General features: G+C 44.0%; 1 protein-coding gene across 1 annotated transcript; it reads right to left on the reverse strand.

The window, feature by feature from the left end:
* Positions 1-14,359: 14,359 nt before the first annotated feature.
* GJB4 (gap junction protein beta 4) lies at positions 14,360-19,931 on the reverse strand. Its single transcript, XM_072610099.1, has 2 exons — positions 19,699-19,931; positions 14,360-17,932 (listed from the first exon to the last, which is right to left on the reverse strand). The coding sequence occupies exon 2, from the start codon at positions 17,878-17,880 to the stop codon at positions 17,083-17,085; it is 798 nt and encodes a 265-aa protein (XP_072466200.1). The 5' UTR covers positions 17,881-17,932; positions 19,699-19,931; the 3' UTR covers positions 14,360-17,082.
* Between the last annotated feature and the right edge of the window lie 385 nt (positions 19,932-20,316).

A 20,316-nucleotide genomic window follows, 5' to 3' on the forward strand; every position in this document is an offset into this window, starting at 1 on the left:
GGGAAGACTAGAGCCTAGACCCAAGATAGACCTAGAAGCAGGGAGCACCTAGAGGTCATCTCCTTCTTCTCTCTCCCTCCCATTCCCCACAGCCTTCTTCTGGGTGTGGATCTGTTCTAAGAAGGAAGGCCCACCCCCACATCCTGACCTCACTTTGCAGGGTCCCACCCTTGGCTGCAAGGGCATCCTCCCATTATCACACACCTTTGAGGAGTATCTCAACACCCACACAAACATTATCTTGTGACCTGGGATCCGATCCCCTAAGACAAAGACTCCCCAAGGGTGGAGCAGGGTCTCCCCCTCACATTGGGGGCTCCCAGAAGTCAGGGACTGTTATCTTTAGCCTGAGGACTCTCTGGGGGGCTGGGATGTATGAGGGATCCTCTGAGGCCAAGTCCAAGTCCCTCAACCAGAGAGGGGAGAAGGAGGAAGGTCTACACAAAGTTATTTCTATCCTCTCTTTTCTTGAGGGAAACATACCTTGTGCCTAGAAATCTGGAAGTTCTGGAAGCCTTGAGAACCTCAGTGAGCCCAGAATTGTCTTTCCCCTTCTTCTCAGCAGTCCACTCCTACCCAGCATAGGGTTCTGTGTTTGAGGTTACAAATGCGTAAATCAGAGACTGTGGAGAATTCCAAATGGGGTCACAGAGAGTTGGACATGACTGAGCAGCAACAGAACCAGGGACGGATGGGCAGAAAGGTGAGGAAGTCAAAGGAAAATCCCAGACATGCCCCAGGAGACACAGAACCAGGGGCAGGCTGAGGGGGTGGGTTGAGTCAGCCTCTGCCCCCCAGGTTTCAGGACCTGGAGGAAGAGTACTCCCTAGAATTTGAAAAGTTGTTTTGCTTTTCTTATCAAACAAATTCTGTTTTTGGAGTATGGGCAAGCGCTGGGTGTGGTTCTTTCCCAGGAGGGAGCGGTGTCTTCAGGGTAGTTTCCAGCACAGTAGAGAACTGTCTCTTGGCACCACTGGGCCCAGATCCTGGCTCTGCCAAGACATGAGGTTTAAAGAAGCTGTCCAGGCCTGTTGTATTCAATAATATTCAACACAAGTCAATTCACATATTATTAAGCGAAAGGTACCAGGTTCTAGAGATAGAAAGACAGTAACAAAATTGTCCTTTCCCTCAAGGAGGAAAATCTACTTGGGGGATACAGTATGTACATATACAGAAGAGTAAATATAACATGTCCTTTAGCAAGGGGTCAGAGCCTATGTAGCTCCCTGGAAGGGAAAGGGCATAGACCCATTCCCACAAATGCTCCAACCTATGTCCCCTCAACACCATAATAAAGCAGTATTTTTTTGATTCCAATGAAATATGAGGCATCTTGGCACCCATTGCTACATGGTTGTCCTATCCAAATGTTAGTCAACAAGCTTTTTAAAATTAAGTGCATACTTGGAGGTAGGCACTATGGGATACAAAGAAAGGCAAACACAGCCTCTGCCTTCAAGGAACTTACATTCTAACGGATGTGACAATAGCAAAAAAAAAAATGTAGGCACAGGATATCTACAGCTACTCAACATTCTAAATGACCCCCTGTGTCCCTAGCACTGCTCGAGAGAGGGTAGAATTCTCTGTAAGCTTGTTGCTAGTGAAAGTCTTTTGAAAACTCTCATCTGTTTTTGGAGGAGCTCAGAGATAGTAGGAAACAGCTGGCAGAATGATGGTGAGGCTGGGGCATCTCTGGTTGTAGAATGGGGACATCCTCTGAGAGCTTGTGGGGACCCTGGCCTGAAAAGGGTGAATTGTGTGGCCCTGGGGATTACTCATGACTCCTTCCTTCTCAGAACAGAGTCCTGGAGCCTGACTCTACTGCAGAAGCGTCCTACAACCCCACCCGGACACAGTATTGGGCTTTGTGACTCTCCATCAACAAGCTGAGCTCATCTTCTCAGCCTTCATAGAATTTCTTCTCTTTAGACTTAGGAGACCAGGGTGAGGAAAGTAAGGATGAAGCAGACAGGTGCAAGTGCCTGAGACCCAGATGAGTCAGGGAGAGAGGAAGGAGAATTTTTGGAAATGAAACATTTATATTCCCAGGCCACTGTGCATCAAGCAAATGCTTCTTAATTAGTGTAGTTTCAGTTACTCAAGGGGAGACTGCCTGAACCCCCAGGGATCCCATGGTTTGGCCCTATCCTTTTCCAATAAGGATAATAGGTAGAGTTTATATAGTGTTTAAAAGCTTGCAAAGGACTTTATTATCTCAATTTAATCCTCCTAATGACCCCTGTAAGGTAAGCATTTTGATTATCCCCATTTTATAGATGAGGAAGAGATGATTTCCTCAGAACTGCACAGATATCTAATGCCTGAGACCAGATTTGAACTCAAGTCCAGTGCTCTATTCACTAGGTCACCTAGATGCCAATTACTACATGCAAATATTCTTGAACACAGACATTCCCTGGAAAATACAATCATATGTAGGTGAAATCCAGGTGTGAGATAAAGACAGACACCTGCATGTTTACCTACAAATGTACAGACAGATCTGTCTTGCGGCAGATGTGCACATACTTGTCTTCCTTACCTCCCACCTGCATGTCCATATGGAAAGAATGACTTCACCCACATAATGTACTCTGCTGTAGACAGAGCCATAACCAGGACTTCTGGAAGCTGAGGCAAATTCATTTGGGGAGGCTGTGGGGGCCCTAGGATGCTCTTTCTTCAAAGAGAGATCCAGAGAAGTATTCCCCTTCCCAATTTACCTTCCTAGGCCCATTCAAGCACACAATTGTATAGCCCAACTGACCTTGCAGTAACTCATGCACCTCTCCCATCTCTGTGCCTTTGCAATGGCAGTCCCTGATGCCTGGAATGCCCTCCTTTCCCCCCTCTGCCTCATACAATCTCTTACTTCCTTTAAGATGCCTTCATTTCAAGCTCTATCAACTGCTTGCCTGGCACCCTTCTTGATCCCCTCAGTGGCCTGCCAGTGCCCTGCTTCCCCAAATGATTTTGCATTTATATTCAGTTTGTATCTACTTGTACATTCAAGCTTTCTTCCCTGATAGAATAAAGACTCCTAGACATCAGGAACTGCTTGGCTTTGTCTCAGTCTCCTCAGGGCTTATCTCAATGCCCGGAACAGGTGTTTCTTCAATATTTGTTGATTGATTCCCTAGAGAGGAAAAGTCCCAGAAAGGATGGAAAACAGCCCAGGGGATCAAACCTTCACCTACTCCTCGCCTTCGGGTTGGTTAAAGGCTAATCTACCCATTTACCTGTACTGAACTTTGTCTAGAGAAGTAGTCTGTTTTAGCGACCCATCCCTGCCTGCTCATTTTCCTGCTATAGACCCAAGTGCTGGGGATTTCTTTCTCTCTCTTCTCCAAGATGGAAGACTAGCTAAAAGGAGGCATTGTGGCCCCATGCACGATACCTGGCACAAAACCCAAGCTATATTAGTTAAAGCTGTGGCTTTAGAAGCAAGTCCCTTTCCTAGAGCTTCTGAGTCACTTTAGAGACTAGATATAAATGTGGGATACAGGGATTAGAGTTTTATGAGTGAGAGGTGGGTATATGACCCTAAACCTGAAATACTGTAGTTCAAAGGTCTTAAATAATTTCATATACATGCCCCAAATTCCTTCAGACTAGGGGATCCCCAAGTCTGGGGCCAAGCCCCCCCCTTTAGCCTGGGGGAGTCCTTGAGTATGGGACCACATTTCCTTATTCAGGTTGAGGAAATTCCTTTTGTGTGAGATCACATCTCCTTGTGTGTCTCCAACAAGGGAGTGTGTTTCCCTTGGGTGGAACAGGGATAGAAGAAGAGCCAGACATAGACTAAGCCATGAGTCTATCATGACTCAGGGCCCCCTCCGGCTCAGGCTTACTTGACCATAGCCAGGGAAAGCTTGTCTTTAAAGGAAAAACAGAAGTAAAGCATGAGGAAAGACTTGGCCTCAAGCTAAGGGTGCAATTCCTGACCTAAAGGTAGAACTTGGGGCTAGGCTGACCCTGGCCTGGGACAGGGGCCAATGTTTGGAAGCTATGACTCAGTACTACAACTTTCAGCTAAGTTTTCCCAACCCCACTTCCAGTTACTCACAGTATCTAGGGGTGAAGAGGAGAGACAGATCCTTTGACCCTGAGGGAAAGTAGGGGGGACTCTGACTTAACCAAGCTACTTCTTCAAGTCTCCCTTCCATGGGTGGGCCAGAGCCTCAGATGATGGCTACTACTGCTTCCCATGGGATTCTAGGGGTAACACTGAAGGGTCCTCATGTAAGTTTATTTTGGTTACATGTTAAGGTTCCCACATGTAAATCTCTTCGTGCATGTAGAATTTGCATTGTCATGGGGTATGGCTGTCTGGCTATAACATGAAGTATATGCACTTGAGGCAAAAGGAGACAGCATTAGGTCTTTCGAACTTTCAAAGTTCAAGAAGTCATCCTCTGGTCATTGGGATGGGGATGGTGCAGTGTGTTAAATCAGAGTGAATGAATTAAGAGCAGTCCCTCACTGCTTTATAAATAAAAGCTTTTGCCCACATAAACACCTAAGCTTCTGTCTCCCGTTAGTTAACTTAAAAAATTGCTTCCTTTTGTGGTCTATTTCTTTATTACTTAAAAAAATTCATTCTGAACTTAAGAAACACCAAATAAGATGGATATTTCCGTATATGCAGTAGAACAGATAAAAAAAATTGTATGTGAAACCACATGCTCTCTATTGTATTTTGTGTAACCTCTTTTCTTTTTAAATGTAAACATATAATCTGTAGCTTTCAAAGCCATCCTGCTCATCTGTGATTCTTTCTGGCCTTCCATCAATTTCTTCTGTGCATTAAATAATTTGACCCTCTTTCCTTCCTTCCTTCCTCCTTCCCTCCCTCCCTCCCTTCCTTCCTTTCTTCCTCCCTCCCTCCCTTCCTTCCTTTCTTCCTCCCTCCCTCCCTCCCTCCCTTCCTTCCTTCCTTCCTTCCTTCCTTCCTTCCTTCCTTCCTTCCTTCCTTCCTTCCTTCCTTCCTTCCTTCCTTCCTTCTTCCTTCCTTCCTTCCTTCCTTCTGCATCTTGAGTCAAGAGGTGGGTAGTATGTTTCATCACTGGTCCTCTAGAACTGTATAGAGTTGACCGTTGCATTCATCAGAGTCCTCAAGTCTTTCAATATTTGCTTCACAATGCTTTTGTTATTGTATACGGTAAATTGTTTCCCTGTTTCTGCTTACTTCGTTCTGCATCAGTTCATTCATGATTTCTGTGAAATCATCCATTTCATCCTTTCTTAAGGTATAATAATATTCTGTGATGTTCTTATACTTTAATTTGTTTAGCCATTTCCCAATAGATGGACACCCCTTAGTTTCCAGGGCTTTGATACTGAAGAAAGAACTTCATTTAATAATGTTGTACAAGTGAGTCATTTGCTTTTTTCTTTGATCTTCAAGGAATATAGGCCTCATGGTGGTATCCCTGGGTCACACAGGTGAGTGAATTTTGGGGCATAGTTCCAGATTGCTTTCTAGAATGGCCATATCAATTCTCAGTTCCACCAGCAGTACATTAATGCATTTGTTTTCCCTCAGCCCTTCAAACATTTGTTATTATCCCTTTTTATCATCTTTGCTAATCTGATGGTCCTGAGATGGAATGTCAGAAATGCTTTAATATGCATTTCTCTAATTACTAGTAATTTGCATTATTATTAGTGATTAGCATTTTTAATATGTTTGTTGATAGCTTAGCTTTCTTTCTTTGAAAATTTTCTGTGCACATGTTTTGATCATTTATCTATTTAATGGGGGACAGCTTTTGTTCTTATAAATTTGTGTCAGTTCTTTAATATGTCTTGGAAATGAAAACTTTGTTAGAGAAACTTGCTGCAAAGATTTTTTTCCAGTTAACTGTTTCCTTTCTAATCATAGTTGCATTGGTTTTGTTTGTGCAAAAATTTTAGAAATTTACATAATTAAAATGATTCATTTTATCTTCTATGATTTCTATTCTGTTCTGTCATGAACTCTTTCCTTAATTATAGTACCTTAAAGATAATTTCTTTCTTGTTCCTCCAGTTTGCTTATAATGTCACCCTTTATGTCTATGTTATGCATCCATTTGGATCCTATCTTGATATATAGTGTAAGATGTTTTGGTCTCTGTATTACTTAATTTCTGTTAGCCTGTTTTCCGGTTTTCTCAGCACTTCCCTCCCCCCCCCCCCCAAATAGTGAGTCCTTCGTCTGGTAGCTGGGGTCTTTTTGTCTATAAGATCCTGGGCTACAGTGTTCCATTTCTTCTCTATGTAGTATACATAATCCGTTCTATTGACCTACTTTTCTGTTAACCAACTTGTTTCAATGGTTACTATTTTGTATTATAATCTGAAGTCTAATACTGCTAGCACCCCTCTTCTTTCCTATTTAAAAAACCATCTCTTTAACCTGAAAGTCTCTTGGACTATAAGGGTTCACTCCTCATTCCCATGAAAATCAGGTCATACATTGCCCCCTCAGGGTATCAGGGTGACACTGAAAGTTTGGAGTAAATTTCTTCTAATGCTTGAGTCCCCACTGATTATGTTCTCCCTTCTGTTAGCCAACAACAACTAGCGTCCTTCTTCCATTTAACCATTTAGCACTGATTATAATTGTGAAATGCTTAGCACGGTGCCTAGCACATAATTATATAAATGTTAGATTATCATTACTGTTGTTGGAGTTAAGCTTTTAACAAAGGATATTTACTTCCTCGATATAGCAATATCAAAAGTACAAGTATTTCTCCTGAGTATCTCAGACACATTCACCCCTTATACCATCTTGGTCTTTGAAGAGAGGGGGCTGAAACTTAGCTTAGTCCCTACATAGCACTGGTTCCACCAAGTTTGTATCCAAATTGATGTTGGCCAGGCAAAACCTGGCATAGATTTAAACTCCAGGAGTCCCAGGTGACCAGATAGCTCACTCTCCTGACATTTTGAAACTCACAAAGATGGAGTATCCAATTTTTTCATCTAAAACAAAAACAGAAATGCCATGGCCCATATCCATTGGGCTAATGTTCACCTCAAGGGAGGGCCGCTTACAACATCATCTCTAATTGGTTGCCATCAGCAAAAGAGTGGACCCAAGATCAGAGATCTACCAATTGAGAGGAGCCAAGCATTGTCTGACTTTTGAAGACAAGATCAATTCTAGTTTTGCAACCAAACAAAGGGACTGCCATTCTCCATGTTGTCAGACAACCAAAATCAGTTACAGAATGTCTACAAGTGCTCTAATGTCTCTTCAAAGCACTTTCTTTAATCATCATAATGGCTGACCTGGGGTGCCTAGTCCCTTCCAAAAGGGTAGATGCTGTCAGAAGTATTCTGAGCATGTGCCAATCCCCATTATATTTGCCTCCTTGGTGCTTCACACAGTTCCTAAGCAGAGGAAGAATTTAATAAATGCTTATTGACTGACTGACTGATTTGGAATAGCAGAATCTGTATTTGAATCTTGGCTGGGCTACTTACTACTGTGTGCCCTTGGACAATTACTTCCTCTATCTGGACTCAGTTTCTTTTTTCTATAAAACAAGAGGGTTGAAAACATATCTCTGAAGAAAAGATGAGAACATGCACCTCCCATCCTTTTTTTTCATCAGTCAGGGTCTATGGGTGTTGAACATTTCATATTCTACTGGATCTGTTAGATGTATTATTTAGTTTTGTTGAACTGCACCCTCCCCACTTTTCTTCCTTCTTTGTTACAAGTGATGACTTGCTGGGTAGGAGAGGGGGAATGATGCATTTGGAAACAGAGATGATGGGAAAACAAAAGATAGCAGGAAAAATGTAGAAACAAAGATTGGATCCCCTTCTGAAGCCCCTTCCAGCTCTAAATGCATGATCCCATGATTTTCAGAGGCCCCTTCACACCAGCATTCTAATAGGAACCCTGGGCTGGTTTACCTTCTTACATTGTGGTTCTCCCCTCCTCATCCTTTACTCTGGGAAAAGTAAATCTCTCCCTCCTGTTCATCTAATTCCTGTGATTCAGAAAATCTGTCTTTGAAGAAGGAAAACTACACCCTACCCCACCTCCTAAATGCCATCAACTCAGCTCTAGTCTTGATCTTTGGCTTGTCTTAGGAACATATGGTAGCCCTCCTCCATCTTACATTTCTTTTTCTGACACTCCTTCTACCTTCTAGTTCTCAGGGAAATCTGACTTTCTCTACTTGAAGGACCTTCGTTCCTTGTCACTGTCTCTGTGCTGGCCATTTGCTCTTCCTTTTCCTTTTGTCTGTCCTGGGGTGTTGGCTTACTCCTAATTTTGTTCTCCATCACCACTACCTGGTTCTTCCTCAGCCACTATCAGAGAGTTGTAGGTCTGAAGCTGGAGGCAGCCTTAGAAGTCATTTAGCCCAACCCCCTCATTTTTTTTTTTACAATTGAGGAAACTGAGGCCCAGGAATTTTAAGGTTAAGGACTTGCCTAAGGTCATAGAGGTAGTATGTGGCAGAGCGAGGTTTTTAACTTAGGTCTTCTGATGTTAAGGCAGAGCCTCTTCTCCTTTACAATTCATGCTCTCTGACCATCATCCCAACTATATCCCTGTGGCCAGATTCTGTCATCTATTGGTATTCAGATCACTATTATTCTCAATGAATTCAGTGCCAGGATTGCCATCTTCCACCCCTCCCCAATCCCTGCCCACATCTTTGCTTATTTCAAAGGCCATGTTGTCAATAAAGACCCTTGATTCTTCATTCTTTCCTGTTTTCCCAGCTCATCAGCCCTCTTCTGGATTCACTTTTCCCCCTTCATACTTGAGCCAATAGTTAAGTAGGTCAACAAGTCTTTGTCTTTCATCCTTGAATCCCTTGTACACTTGTCCTTCTGCTGTCAGAACCCAATTAATCCTGAATGACTTTAAAATTCATGTAGATGACCCTTCCAGTCAATCAACCCATTAACCAGTCAACATGCATTTCTTGAGCACATTCTCTATGTGCCATTCACAGTGCTAGACAGTGGGGATACAAAGAAAAACAGTGAAACAACCCATATTCAGAATCATCTGGAATCATCAGGAAGGTCCTTCTAATGCAATGGCATCTCAGTTCATCATGTTCCTAAACTCCAGTGAGATCTATCTCCAATCTACCTCAGCCACCTACAGGGGTGGACACACCTTGGACCTCATTATCACCCAAAACTGTTCCACCTTTATGATCCAGAACTCTGATATTTTTCTCTCTGATCACAATCTCCTGCCTTTCTACCATTGCCTCTCACACTGCCTCACTCCTCCTAAACCTGCTTTTCATTGTCAAAATGACCTCCACTTCTTGTTTATTCTATGTTTCCCTACTCCTCTTCCTGGGATTTGTCTCATTTCCTCCCCTTCATCATTTTGACCCATGGTCAAGCAGTTCAACGGCATCATTGCTTTCCACCCTCAGACCTCTTGGTCTGATCATCTGCTGTTCAGAAGCCTTGGGTTATTTTCTACATTCACCTTCTCTGATGCCCAAGGAAGTCATTGTCCTCTGCTGGAAGTCACAAAAGCATGCTGACTGGGTCCATTACAACTGTGCCATCGCCTATGGAGGGCAATTCTTTTATTTGTCTCTGATGGACTCCCAACCCTACTTCTATTAGTGACTGTTGTGGATTTTCTTCTCTCCTCCCCAAGTCTCCAACCCCTCTCCTGTCCCATCTTTTATTTTTCAAATAAAAAAGTAATTGTGACTGGGTCTTCCCATCTTGTCCGGTCCATAAGTACTGTGGCCACTCACAGGCTGATCTCACTTTTGATCAGCATGGGAGCTTTGAGCTCTTTCCAGTCAGAGCTGGTTTGTCTTTCTTTAGGTAGCCTGGTGCCCCCGTTTTTGGGGGCTCACAATATCAGGGCCAGAGTTAGTGTGAACACTGGATTGACTGCTTTAGCTCATTGCTACTCAGAGCGCTCAGACTCAAGCCATCCACCAGCCCTAGTTTCCCCAAGGCAGGGATTAAAGGCTTATACGACCACACCTGGTTTCTTCTCCCTCTCCAGCCCTGGTCTGCTTTTAGTAGGTAACCTTTTCTCTTTTACTAGGAAGATTTGGGTTACACATTGTGAACTCTCTTATTTACCCATTTCTAGTCTTCAAAAAGTCTGCATTTCACCCATCCTCTCCTCTTTACTCCAGTCTAGGTGAGTAAGGGTGCCCCTTCCCTTGTTCCTCTACTGCTGCCTTTGATCCTGTGCCCTCCAGTCTCCTGGAATTTATAATCTACTTCTGTCTGTCTGTTTGTATCTTTCTCTCTTTGTCTCTCTACCCCAGCGTTCTTTCTCTCTGTCTGTCTCTGTCCCTCTCTGTCTCTGTCTGTCACACACACACACACACACACACACACACACACACACACACACACACACACACACACACACACACACACACACACACACACCCCTTCAATCTCTACCTACTGGCTCCTTCTCTGATGTATATGAAGGGTCTCAGTTCTCTCCTAGCTCCTGTTTCGAGACCATTCTACCCTTCACTGCCTTCATTTTCTTGGTACTTGGTCATCCCTTCCACCCCTTGCATTTTGACTGCTGCTTCTGCCACTCTCCTGAAACTGCTCACTCAAAGGTCACCTCTTAATCACTAAATTGGAATGGTTTTTTTTCAGTCTCCATCTTCCTTGACCTTTCTTAACATTTACCACCAGCATATTCTCTTCCTCAGTGACTCCCACTTCCTCTCTTGGTCTTCCTCCTACCTGTCTGAACTCCCTTCAGTCCCCTGGAAAGGAATGTTCAGATGTGGACCTCTAGTATTGGGTAGGCAGGTGGGTGGGGATAACTGATTTCTCAGTTCCTTGATCCCATGTGTGAAACTGTGGGCGCTGGTGAACCCAGCTGTGCCTTAGGGGTAGAGAGGTGGTAGGAGAGATTTGGAGCTAGTGAACTTAGAGACCATTCAGTCTAACATCTCATTTTATATTTTTCAATGTGTTCAAAATGGAACTCATTATCTTCCTGAAACCTGGCAGTCCTCCCATCTGCCTTGTTTCCACACATCCTTTCAGTGACCTGAATTTGAGATGTGAGAGTATCCTCAACACTTCACTCTCCTTCAAGTTCCATACCCCATCCATTCAACTGCAAGATCATGTTGTAGAGGTACCTCCAATACCTCCTGTATTTCTGATGAGAAGCAGCATGGTGCAGTCAAGTCCAAACCCTGGCTCTGTCTTACATATAAGTTCCTTCAGGTCAGGGACTATCTTTTGCTTCTTCTTGTATCACCAGCACTTAGCATGAAGACACTTAATAATCATTTATGGATTATTGATTACTATCCATATGACCTCAGGCAAGTCACTTAGCCTCTTGTGGCCTCAGTTTCTTCTTTTGTAAAGTGAAGAGGTTGGCCTAGATAATCCTGGGAAGTCCCTTGTAGACCTAAATGGATGATCCTGTAATCTTATTTCTTCCAGGACCATCAAGTCCTCTATCATCTCTTGTTTGGACTTTTGCAACAGCTTTCTAATTGGTCTCTCTGCTTCTGATTTCTCCCTTACCTAATCCATAGCTGCCTAAATAGGCTCAAACAGAAATCCCTCAACCTGGTAATTAAGGCCCTTCATAATACCTCTCCAGACTTACTGCTCCTCTCTGCCATTTATTGATACACTGTGTATTTTAGCCAGGCTGATCTTCTGGCCACTCATGGACCTGGGCATCCCATCTGCTGCATTGGCATCTTTGCACAGGCCAATGGGTCCTCTCTGGACCACACCTCCCCTTCACCTCTCCTTTTTAGAATTCACACCATCCTTCTAGGTTCAGTTGATGGTCCACTTCCTACAGACTGATAATCTAATCCCCTTAGTGAGTATTCAGCCCCCTCATCTTGAAGTTACTTATCTTTCCATTTGTATCAGCCCAATAGAATAAGCAATGGTCTATTTTGTTTGTTTCTGGCTTTGTATTTCCAATGCCAAGCAGTGTCTTAAATGTAGAAAGTGTTTAGGAAGTGCTTTTTGAATCAAATGAAATTGAAATAAGAAACTGAGGCCCAGAGAGGGGACGTTCCTCTATGTAGGGGTTAATTGAAAGAACATGCCTTGGCAGGAAGACCCTCTGATTCTATCCCCCTACTATCCACCATGCCTGGTTTACCCCCTCATCTATCCTCCCTGTCTTCCCCCTCCCTGGTAATTGATCCTCTTTGAAAATGAAGGACAGTAAAATTAAGGGGTGATGGTGAACATGTGCAGGGCAGGAAGAGCTTAGGTAGTGGTCAGAAAGGTTCCCTCCCCCTGCCCACAAATGTGGGCAGCCCTCAGTTATTGGTGGAGGCATAGGGGGCCAGTATATGGACAAGACCGAGGAGTGGATGGTCCAAAGTCATTTGTGTTTGGTTTAGAAAGGAAACCAGGTGGGTCAGGGGCAGAGGATCGATCCACCCCAAAAGTTTGGCTTAGGTCAAGCTTCATGTCCCTGACTTCACCCCGCTTTTACATCATCTTAAAGGAGGTGGAGCCACTACAGATAACCCACAAAGGATCCACTCTTGGGGGAGAATCCATGGCTGAGTCCTGTCATTTTGGGTCTGTAGTCTCAGAATCTATAGAGGAATGTTTCTTCTCCTCCAGGAAGCCTATAAAGATCAATCAGTCCTAATGGTTCATTTAGGGACTTCTTTTTCTGTGGTCCCATGTGTTTGAATGACAGGGACTGGTGTTTGTCTGTCTCTCAGTAAGATAGTAATCATTTCTCAGCCTTGGTCCCAGCATAACTGGGGATGTCAGCCCTGGCCACACCCTCTGCAGGGGCTCAGGTGTGTCTTATACCGGAGGCCTGATTCAAGAAGTCATCTAGGGGTAGGTGTGCTTGTAATCAGTGGGTGTGAAATTGAGGCAGCTGCCTGAGCCAGCCATCTGCAGCTGTATGGGGGAGGAAGGTTGAACATGTGTTTTGAGCTCTGAGGCTCCGTCTCCTTGGCCGGGACAGAGAGCCTGGCCCCCCTCTAATCATCCTGGATGCTTGGGATTCCTGGGGATATTTTCAGACAGAAAGAAGATGCTAGGCAGAGCTAAAGTCTTTCCTCTGTGCCTCAGGGCCCTCTTGGGTCAAAGTGGGAAGTTTGGGTCAAAAAGGGAGTAGCTAAGCCTGGTGCCTCACTCAGGAGGGGCAGATAACCTTTGAAAAGTGCCCTTAAGCTTAAAGGAAACATGTAATGATATGTGGACACAGAAAAGCAGGGAAAGATTTATGTGAATTGCTGCAGGAAAATAAATGGAGCCCAGAAAACTACAGAAGATGATGACAGCATTGCAAATGGACAGAACAACTATTGTACCACAATGAAAGAAGTTTGCAGGTTACAAACCACAAGGGTGGCCCCTGATGAGATCGGAGAAGATGCTTCTGCCATTCCTTTGCAGAGGTGGGATGCTGATTTTCCCTCTCCCTACCTTTTCTTCCTTTTTTAAAAAATTATTTGTTATAAAAGATGGCTCTTTAAGAAGGGAAAAGGGAAGGATGCTGGGGAAAATTTAACTGACCTAAAGACAAAATACATCAATAAAATTGTTTTCTTTTTAAATAAAAGAAAGCATCTTCCCTGTATCTCTAAGTGTACGTGTGTGTGTGCGTGTGTGTGTGTGTGTGTTTATGGGAATTGGTCCAAATGACTCCTTACTGTCTATAAGGCCAGGAGGAGATGAGTCCAGTATTCCAGTGGAGGCAACCCCCAGCTTCTTAAGTGGGGTGAAAAGGTATAGGATAGGGACTGTCACTCCCTTCTTTAATGAGAGGCCCAATGACTCTCACCCCAGGAATGTCCATGGGCAAGTCACTTGGATTCTCAGTGCCTCAGTTTCATCATATGTAAAACGGGGATACTACTACTTACTTGTACTACCTGCCTTGCCAGTTGTTTTCAAGGATGGCCCTTTATAAATTGTAAAACATTATAAATGTGAGTTGCTGATATTGTTATAATTACGGGAGAAGGGTATGGTGGTGGTGGTAAAGATTCAAAGAAATTTTAAGGGACAAGTATTAAAGCTTTTTTTCCCTTTTTCTTTTTTTTTAAATTTAATTAATTTATTTCTTTTCAGTTTCCAACAATCACTTCCATAAGTCTTAAATTTTCTCCCCTTCCCTCTCCACTTCCTTCCTTTCCCCTCCCTCTCCGAGATAGCATGCAATCTTTTTTTTTTTGAGGGATGCAAAGCACTTGTTTAATAACCTCAGTAAATGGTTGTAGAAGTCTTAATATCTTCATTTTTTATTATTATTTTATTTGTTTTCAATGTTCTACAATCACTTCCATATAATTTAGATTTTTTTCCCCTCCCTCCTTCCTCCTTTCCTCCCCCTCCCTCCCCCCCCCCTCCCTGAGACAACATATAATTTTATATAGGTTCTACACATACATTCCTATTAAATACATTTTCACATTAGTCCTATTGCATAGAAGAATTAACACGAATGGGAGAAACCATGAGAAAAAACTACAAAACAAAACATAACACAAGAGAAAATATTCTGCTTCATTCCACTTTCCAATTCCATAGTTCTTTCTCTGTATGTGGATGGCATTTTGCATCAAGAGTCCTTTGGGAATGTTTTAGGTCCTTGCAATGCTGTGAAGGGCTAAGTCTATCAGAAACAGTCCTCACACACTGTGACTGTTACTATGTATAATGTTCTCCCGGTTCTGCTCATTTCATTCAGCATCAGTTCATATAAGTCTTTCTAGGATTTTCTGAAATCTGCCTGTTCATCATTTCTTATAGCGCAATAGCATTCCATTACATTCATATACCACAACTTGTTCAGCCATTCCCCAATTGATGGGCATTCCCTTGATTTCCAGTTCTTGGGCTACTATAAATATGTTTGTACATGTGGAATCTCTTCCCATTTTTATGATCTGTTTGGGATATAGCCCTAGAAGTGGTATTACTGGGTCAAAGGGTATGCACATTTTTGTAGCCCTTTGGGCACAGTTCCAAATTGTAGAGCTTTTTATAAGTGGAATGAAGTAGTGAGTTCTCTGTCACATGAGATCTTTAATGACTGACCATTTATTGGGGATTGTGTGGGGTGGGGATTCTTTTTTAGGTATAAATTGAACTAGATGTCCTCTGAAGTCCATTCCAATTGTGAGATTTTGTCCAGAAGGGGTTTCTTGGGCCAGGGCCCAGCGGTGCTAACTGTTTGAGGTATGTGGACAAGTCATTAGATGTCTGATGACACTGATGTATCCCACAAACTGCCTTTCCCTAGGCCCCTTTCACTCCTCTCTCCCCTTCATCTCACCCCAGTACAACTGTTTTTGGACAAAAAGATCTTTAAAATCTCCATTTTATTTTTAAATAATTCTGAATTTAACAACCAAATAAAATGAGTATTTTCACATATTGTAGAATGGAAGGAGAGACTATACATAAGCAGCTCATTTCTATTATGTAGAGCTTGCTGTTCTTTTAAATTATATAGTAAATCCACTATGTAACTTTCCATGTTGTCCTATTTGGTCAAGATTCCTTCCGTTTTCATTTTTTCTTTTGAGAACTCTATCCTTATTCCTCTTTCCTTGCCATTTCCTTTTACACCCAATTCCCACTGAAGAAAACTAACAAATAACCAACTACAGGGGAGCCATGGTTCTCTGTTCTCAGGGTGTGATCTGCTTCTCTCCCTCCCCTTCCCTCTCCTTCCATCTCTGTCTCTCCCCAAGTGCCCCTTTCCATACTCAAAGCTAAGTCATCTGCAGTGAGGCAAGTCCCAACCTGTGATGGATAGTGAGATTAGCAGAGGGAATGGGCGGTAGTTGTGGGTGTCCGTCTGTCTGTCTGTCTTTCCTTCTCAGATTTTCTCCTCTTCAAACTCTCTCTGGCCAAAGCCCAGAGAGCCATTTGGGACCAGTCCCCTAACTGATGGGATATCCTCAACCTTCGCTGTCCTTTGCTGGCCTGAGAGAGGCACATCTTGGTCCAAAGAGGAGTCTTGACTTGGCCATCTCAAGGCCATGACTTCATCCAGACTCTCTTCAAAACTCAAGTAGAAAAGGGACAACATTTCTCTCATCACAGCTCAGAGCTGGAAGGACCTCAGAGGCAATCTTGTCCAAAATGACCCTGTATAGGGGCCCCTTTCTCAGCAAGCAGTTGTCAATCGAGTTTCTGCTTGAAGATACCCAGTGTATGATTGTGGGGGAACCCCATTGCTTCCCAAGGCAGCCCTTTCCAGAAGTGGACAACTTTAATTGTAGGAAGTTATTTTCACCTTGTCTTGCCTCCTTCCCTCTATCCCACATTCCCAGGACTTTACCCCCTAGAGCATCCCTAGAGTTTGCCCCCTTAATAGAAGGATTTGTTTTGTAAAGTTTGGGTTCAGTCAAAGGGCCACACTTGAAGACTTAGAGGGCCATATGTAGTCTCAAAGTTGCAGGCTTAGAGTGTAGGAGTGAATTACTTTGAGTATTATTGATTTTGTTTCCAAGGCCAGGACTGTTCGCCAAGTTCTTTATAAAATGCTTTTATTCAGAATTTTCTCCTTTTGTAGGTGTGCATACACATGAGGTTGCTGCCCCTGAATAAGTCTTCACTTCCTCATGGTGACCCCCCATCCCCCATTAGCTTCTCCCATGGGACACATGGAAGGAAGAGTTTCCAAGGGGAAGGGGACATAGAAGCTGAATTTTTTGGTTACTGGATGAGCTCCGTTGATGGTGGCAGATTTGTCTTTACCCTACCTACTCCTCCTAAGGGTCTGCTGCTCACTTACAATCACATTTCCTCAGGTGAGGGAATTCTAACCAAGCTGACTGGAGAGGAAGGGGTAATGACTGTGTCTCATCCACCCATCCATCCCTGCCTGACATGATACTTGTAATGCTGTCAATATCACATCTTAGGATCATAGATCTGGAGATGGAAGGAACCTTAGATATAATCTAGTCCAACCTTCTCATCATACAGATGATAAAATTTAGGACTAGGGAAGGGACTTGCCCAAAGTCACTAAGGCATGGAACTCAGTTTTTCTAATTCCAGAACCAGAACTTTTCTATGACTGTCTTTTTTTTTTTCTGTTCTTTCTTGAAATGAGAGACTTCAGCAAGGCAATGTGACCTCCCTGGAGGAGTCACCTTGTTGCAAAGCCTGGGAGGGAGCATAAGGGGGACAGGCATCCTGCAAAGACCTCAAGGGGCCATGGTGGCCACGCCTCCTATGCTGCTGATGTTTAGAGTTCTGTGGACCTAGGAGTTCCTGGCATCTCTTACAGAGCAGGTAGATTACCTCCCCCAGATTGAGCAGGATGCAGATAACAGCCGTGGTCACCATGAAGTAGGAAAAGACCTTCTTCTCCGTGGGCCGGGAAATGAAGCAATCTACCACATTGGGGCAGGGGTCCACAGAGCAGTGCACCACACGGGGCATGTCATAATTCTTATAGATGCGATGGAAGATGTACAGGAATCCAGCATCCACACCAGCCTTGAAAATCAAGCTCAGGAGGTAGGTCCACCAGAGGCCTCCTCGCTTCTTTCCTGGGTTGCCATAGAGGGGTGTGGCCTGGGGACCGTGCTTCAGGCGGTGCCTTCGCTCCCGCTCCTCTCGATAGGCCACATGCATGACCACAAGCAGCGAGGGGCATGTGACCAGGATCAGCTGCAGGGCCCACAAGCGGACATGAGAGACGGGGAAGGTGTGGTCATAGCAGACATTGGCACAACCTGGCTGTCGAGTATTGCAGTCGAAATCTTTGTGGTCATCGTCCCACACTTCCTCTGCTGCTACTACATACACCAGTACTCGAAATATCAATACCACTGACAGCCAGACTCGGCCAAGAATGGTTGAATACTTGTTAACCCCACTCAGGAGCCCCTGGAGGAATGCCCAGTTCATGCTGTCCAAGTCACCGACACAGGCTGCAGGAGATGTTTGTCCCTTGAATCACCTAACGTGGAAGTAGCCATACTTTAGTCCCATCTACTCCTAAATCATTGGGATATCCTGGATGATTTAAATGCAGGGATAATAAACATATCTTATATCTCAACCTCTTAGCCCACTCAACTGACAAAGAAAGACAGTAAGAATATATGTTCCCTGTTTTGGGGCTGAACAAAGGCAGGGAAATTCCAGTCACCTTTACACCCTTTGTATGACAATTCCTTCCCCCTCTTCCCCTTTCCTCATTCAGCTTCCTTTTTGTGTATTGTCTCCTCTATTAGATTATAAGTTCCTCGAGGGCAAGGTCTTTCTTTTTCATAGATGTTTAAGAAATTTAATAAATTTTTACAATCAGTTCTTGCTCCCCTAACATCTCCTCCCTCCCCTCCATCCCCAGTGATTAACTCCCATACCACTGCCTTTCTTTTAAGGACTCTAGGCACGCAGACTCACATTGGTCTAAGAGTTCTTAACTTGGGGTCCCTGGATACATATCCTGGTACTTAAGAACTTGGATGGAAAAAAATGACATCCTAATTTTCCACTAACCTCTAAATAACATTTAATATTTCTTTGAATTCTGAATTTGAAACAACAACAATAATAACTGATGATTCTGAGAAGGGATCTATAGGCTTCAGCACACTGGCCAAGGGTTATTCTTATAGAACAATTAAGAACATCCGTATGACCCAAAGAACATGAACAAAGAGAATAAACTGCTTTCTCTTCCACTCCCAACAATCCCCTAGTGCATCCCAGGCCAAAAGGAAGGGACTTCTGGATTTTCCATGACTCTTCTCCTTTTCATTTTCTAGGCAGCTAAGTAGCACAGTAGATAGAATGCAGGGCCTGGAGTTCAAATCAAAACTTACTAGCTGTGTGACCAGCTGCGTCTAAGTCACTTTGTCTCAGTTTCCTTATCTATAAAATGAGTTGGAGAAGGAAATGGCAGTATCTTTGCCAAGAAAATCCTAAATGGGGTCACAAAGAGTCATATGATTGAATGACAGCAATGATCCTGGGTGGGGGAACTAGACTCTGGAATTGCTGCTGAGGTGGGGCCATCCTTGAGATAAGCAGCTCTCCTCCATTTCTCTTCCTATGACTTTATTTTTTCTCAAGATCCTCCCTTGTGCCTAGTATTTCCTTCTGGTGTGATTTGCCTTGGGGCAAATCACCTCACCCCCTTTAGATGTTAGTTATCTCAGGTACAAAATGAAGGGATTAAACTAGATTATTTTAAAGATCCCCTCCAACTCTAAATACTATGAATTTGTGATGAATCTGGCTAGTTTTCCTCATTGTCTTGGCAAGAATTATGCTCAGGGCCTAGATCCACATATAGGTCCTTGTTCTGAAATCAAGGCTCTCTTTTCTCCTCATCCCATCTCCAGAATTGTCAGACGATGGGGAAGGAGTGAACCACAGGAGCTGAAGGTGGGTGCCAAGGTGACCTCTGCCCAAAAGATGGAAAGCATGTTTGAGGAAGGCCTGAGACCCAGTTCCTTTGCTCTCTCTCTAAATGGGCTAATCTCCTGTGTTTGTCAGGCACCTTCCGGACCTCTGGTGGTCCAAACCCAAGCTCTGAGACTCTTTTACTCCGTTTATCCTGGACTATATCCTCCTTCTCTAGTTCCATCCCCATCCTCATATTGTCACTCCTCCTAGATGACTCCCTCTTCCTTATTGCCAGTCCTTAGTCCCAATCCTTCCCCCACCCCTGGCCTTGGCTTCTGTGTCTGTCCTCCCCACATTGGGCTGTCTCACCTCTCCTGGGCCCAGCAGACTGTCCTCTGGCCCATTTCCGGAAGAGTCGGAGCCCAAACCCGGAGCTGTAGCTGGAGTGAGAACCACCCTTGAGGTCTCCTGTCTCTGCCCAAGGGCCTCCCTCAAGCTTTTGTCCCACTCAGGCACATCACCCACTGGGCGGAGCAGCCAGGACCAATGAGCCAAGACACCTTGTCGGGCAAGTGGGTGGATGGGCAGGTAGTATGGGCACAGAGACAGAGCAAACACTGGGGCTTTACTGTGCTCCGCTCCTGCTCCCAAGGCTGTCAGGTAGGCAGGTAGGGGCGGGGACTTTCCAATGCAATGGGCCTCCAGGGGTGCAGGGGTTTTCTATCAGTTTCGGTTAACTTTAGATTCTGCCTTAGCCCTCAGGGTAGGGAAGTGCTTCTACCAGTAGAGGGGAATTCAAGTCACTCCAACAAGATCTCTGCCATGTGTCTGTATTCCAAGAGCCCACGTCTTCTCCCATTGTTCAGCAGTTAGAATGTGCATTAAGTTGTGTGACCTTGGGCAAATCTCAGAACCTCAGTTTCCTCCTCATCAATCTTATAGAGATATTAACACTTTCCTTACCAGACTGCCTAGTGGAAAGTACTT

This window comes from Notamacropus eugenii, chromosome 5, assembly GCF_028372415.1.
Source record: "Notamacropus eugenii isolate mMacEug1 chromosome 5, mMacEug1.pri_v2, whole genome shotgun sequence".
Classification (NCBI taxonomy): Eukaryota; Metazoa; Chordata; class Mammalia; order Diprotodontia; family Macropodidae; genus Notamacropus; species Notamacropus eugenii.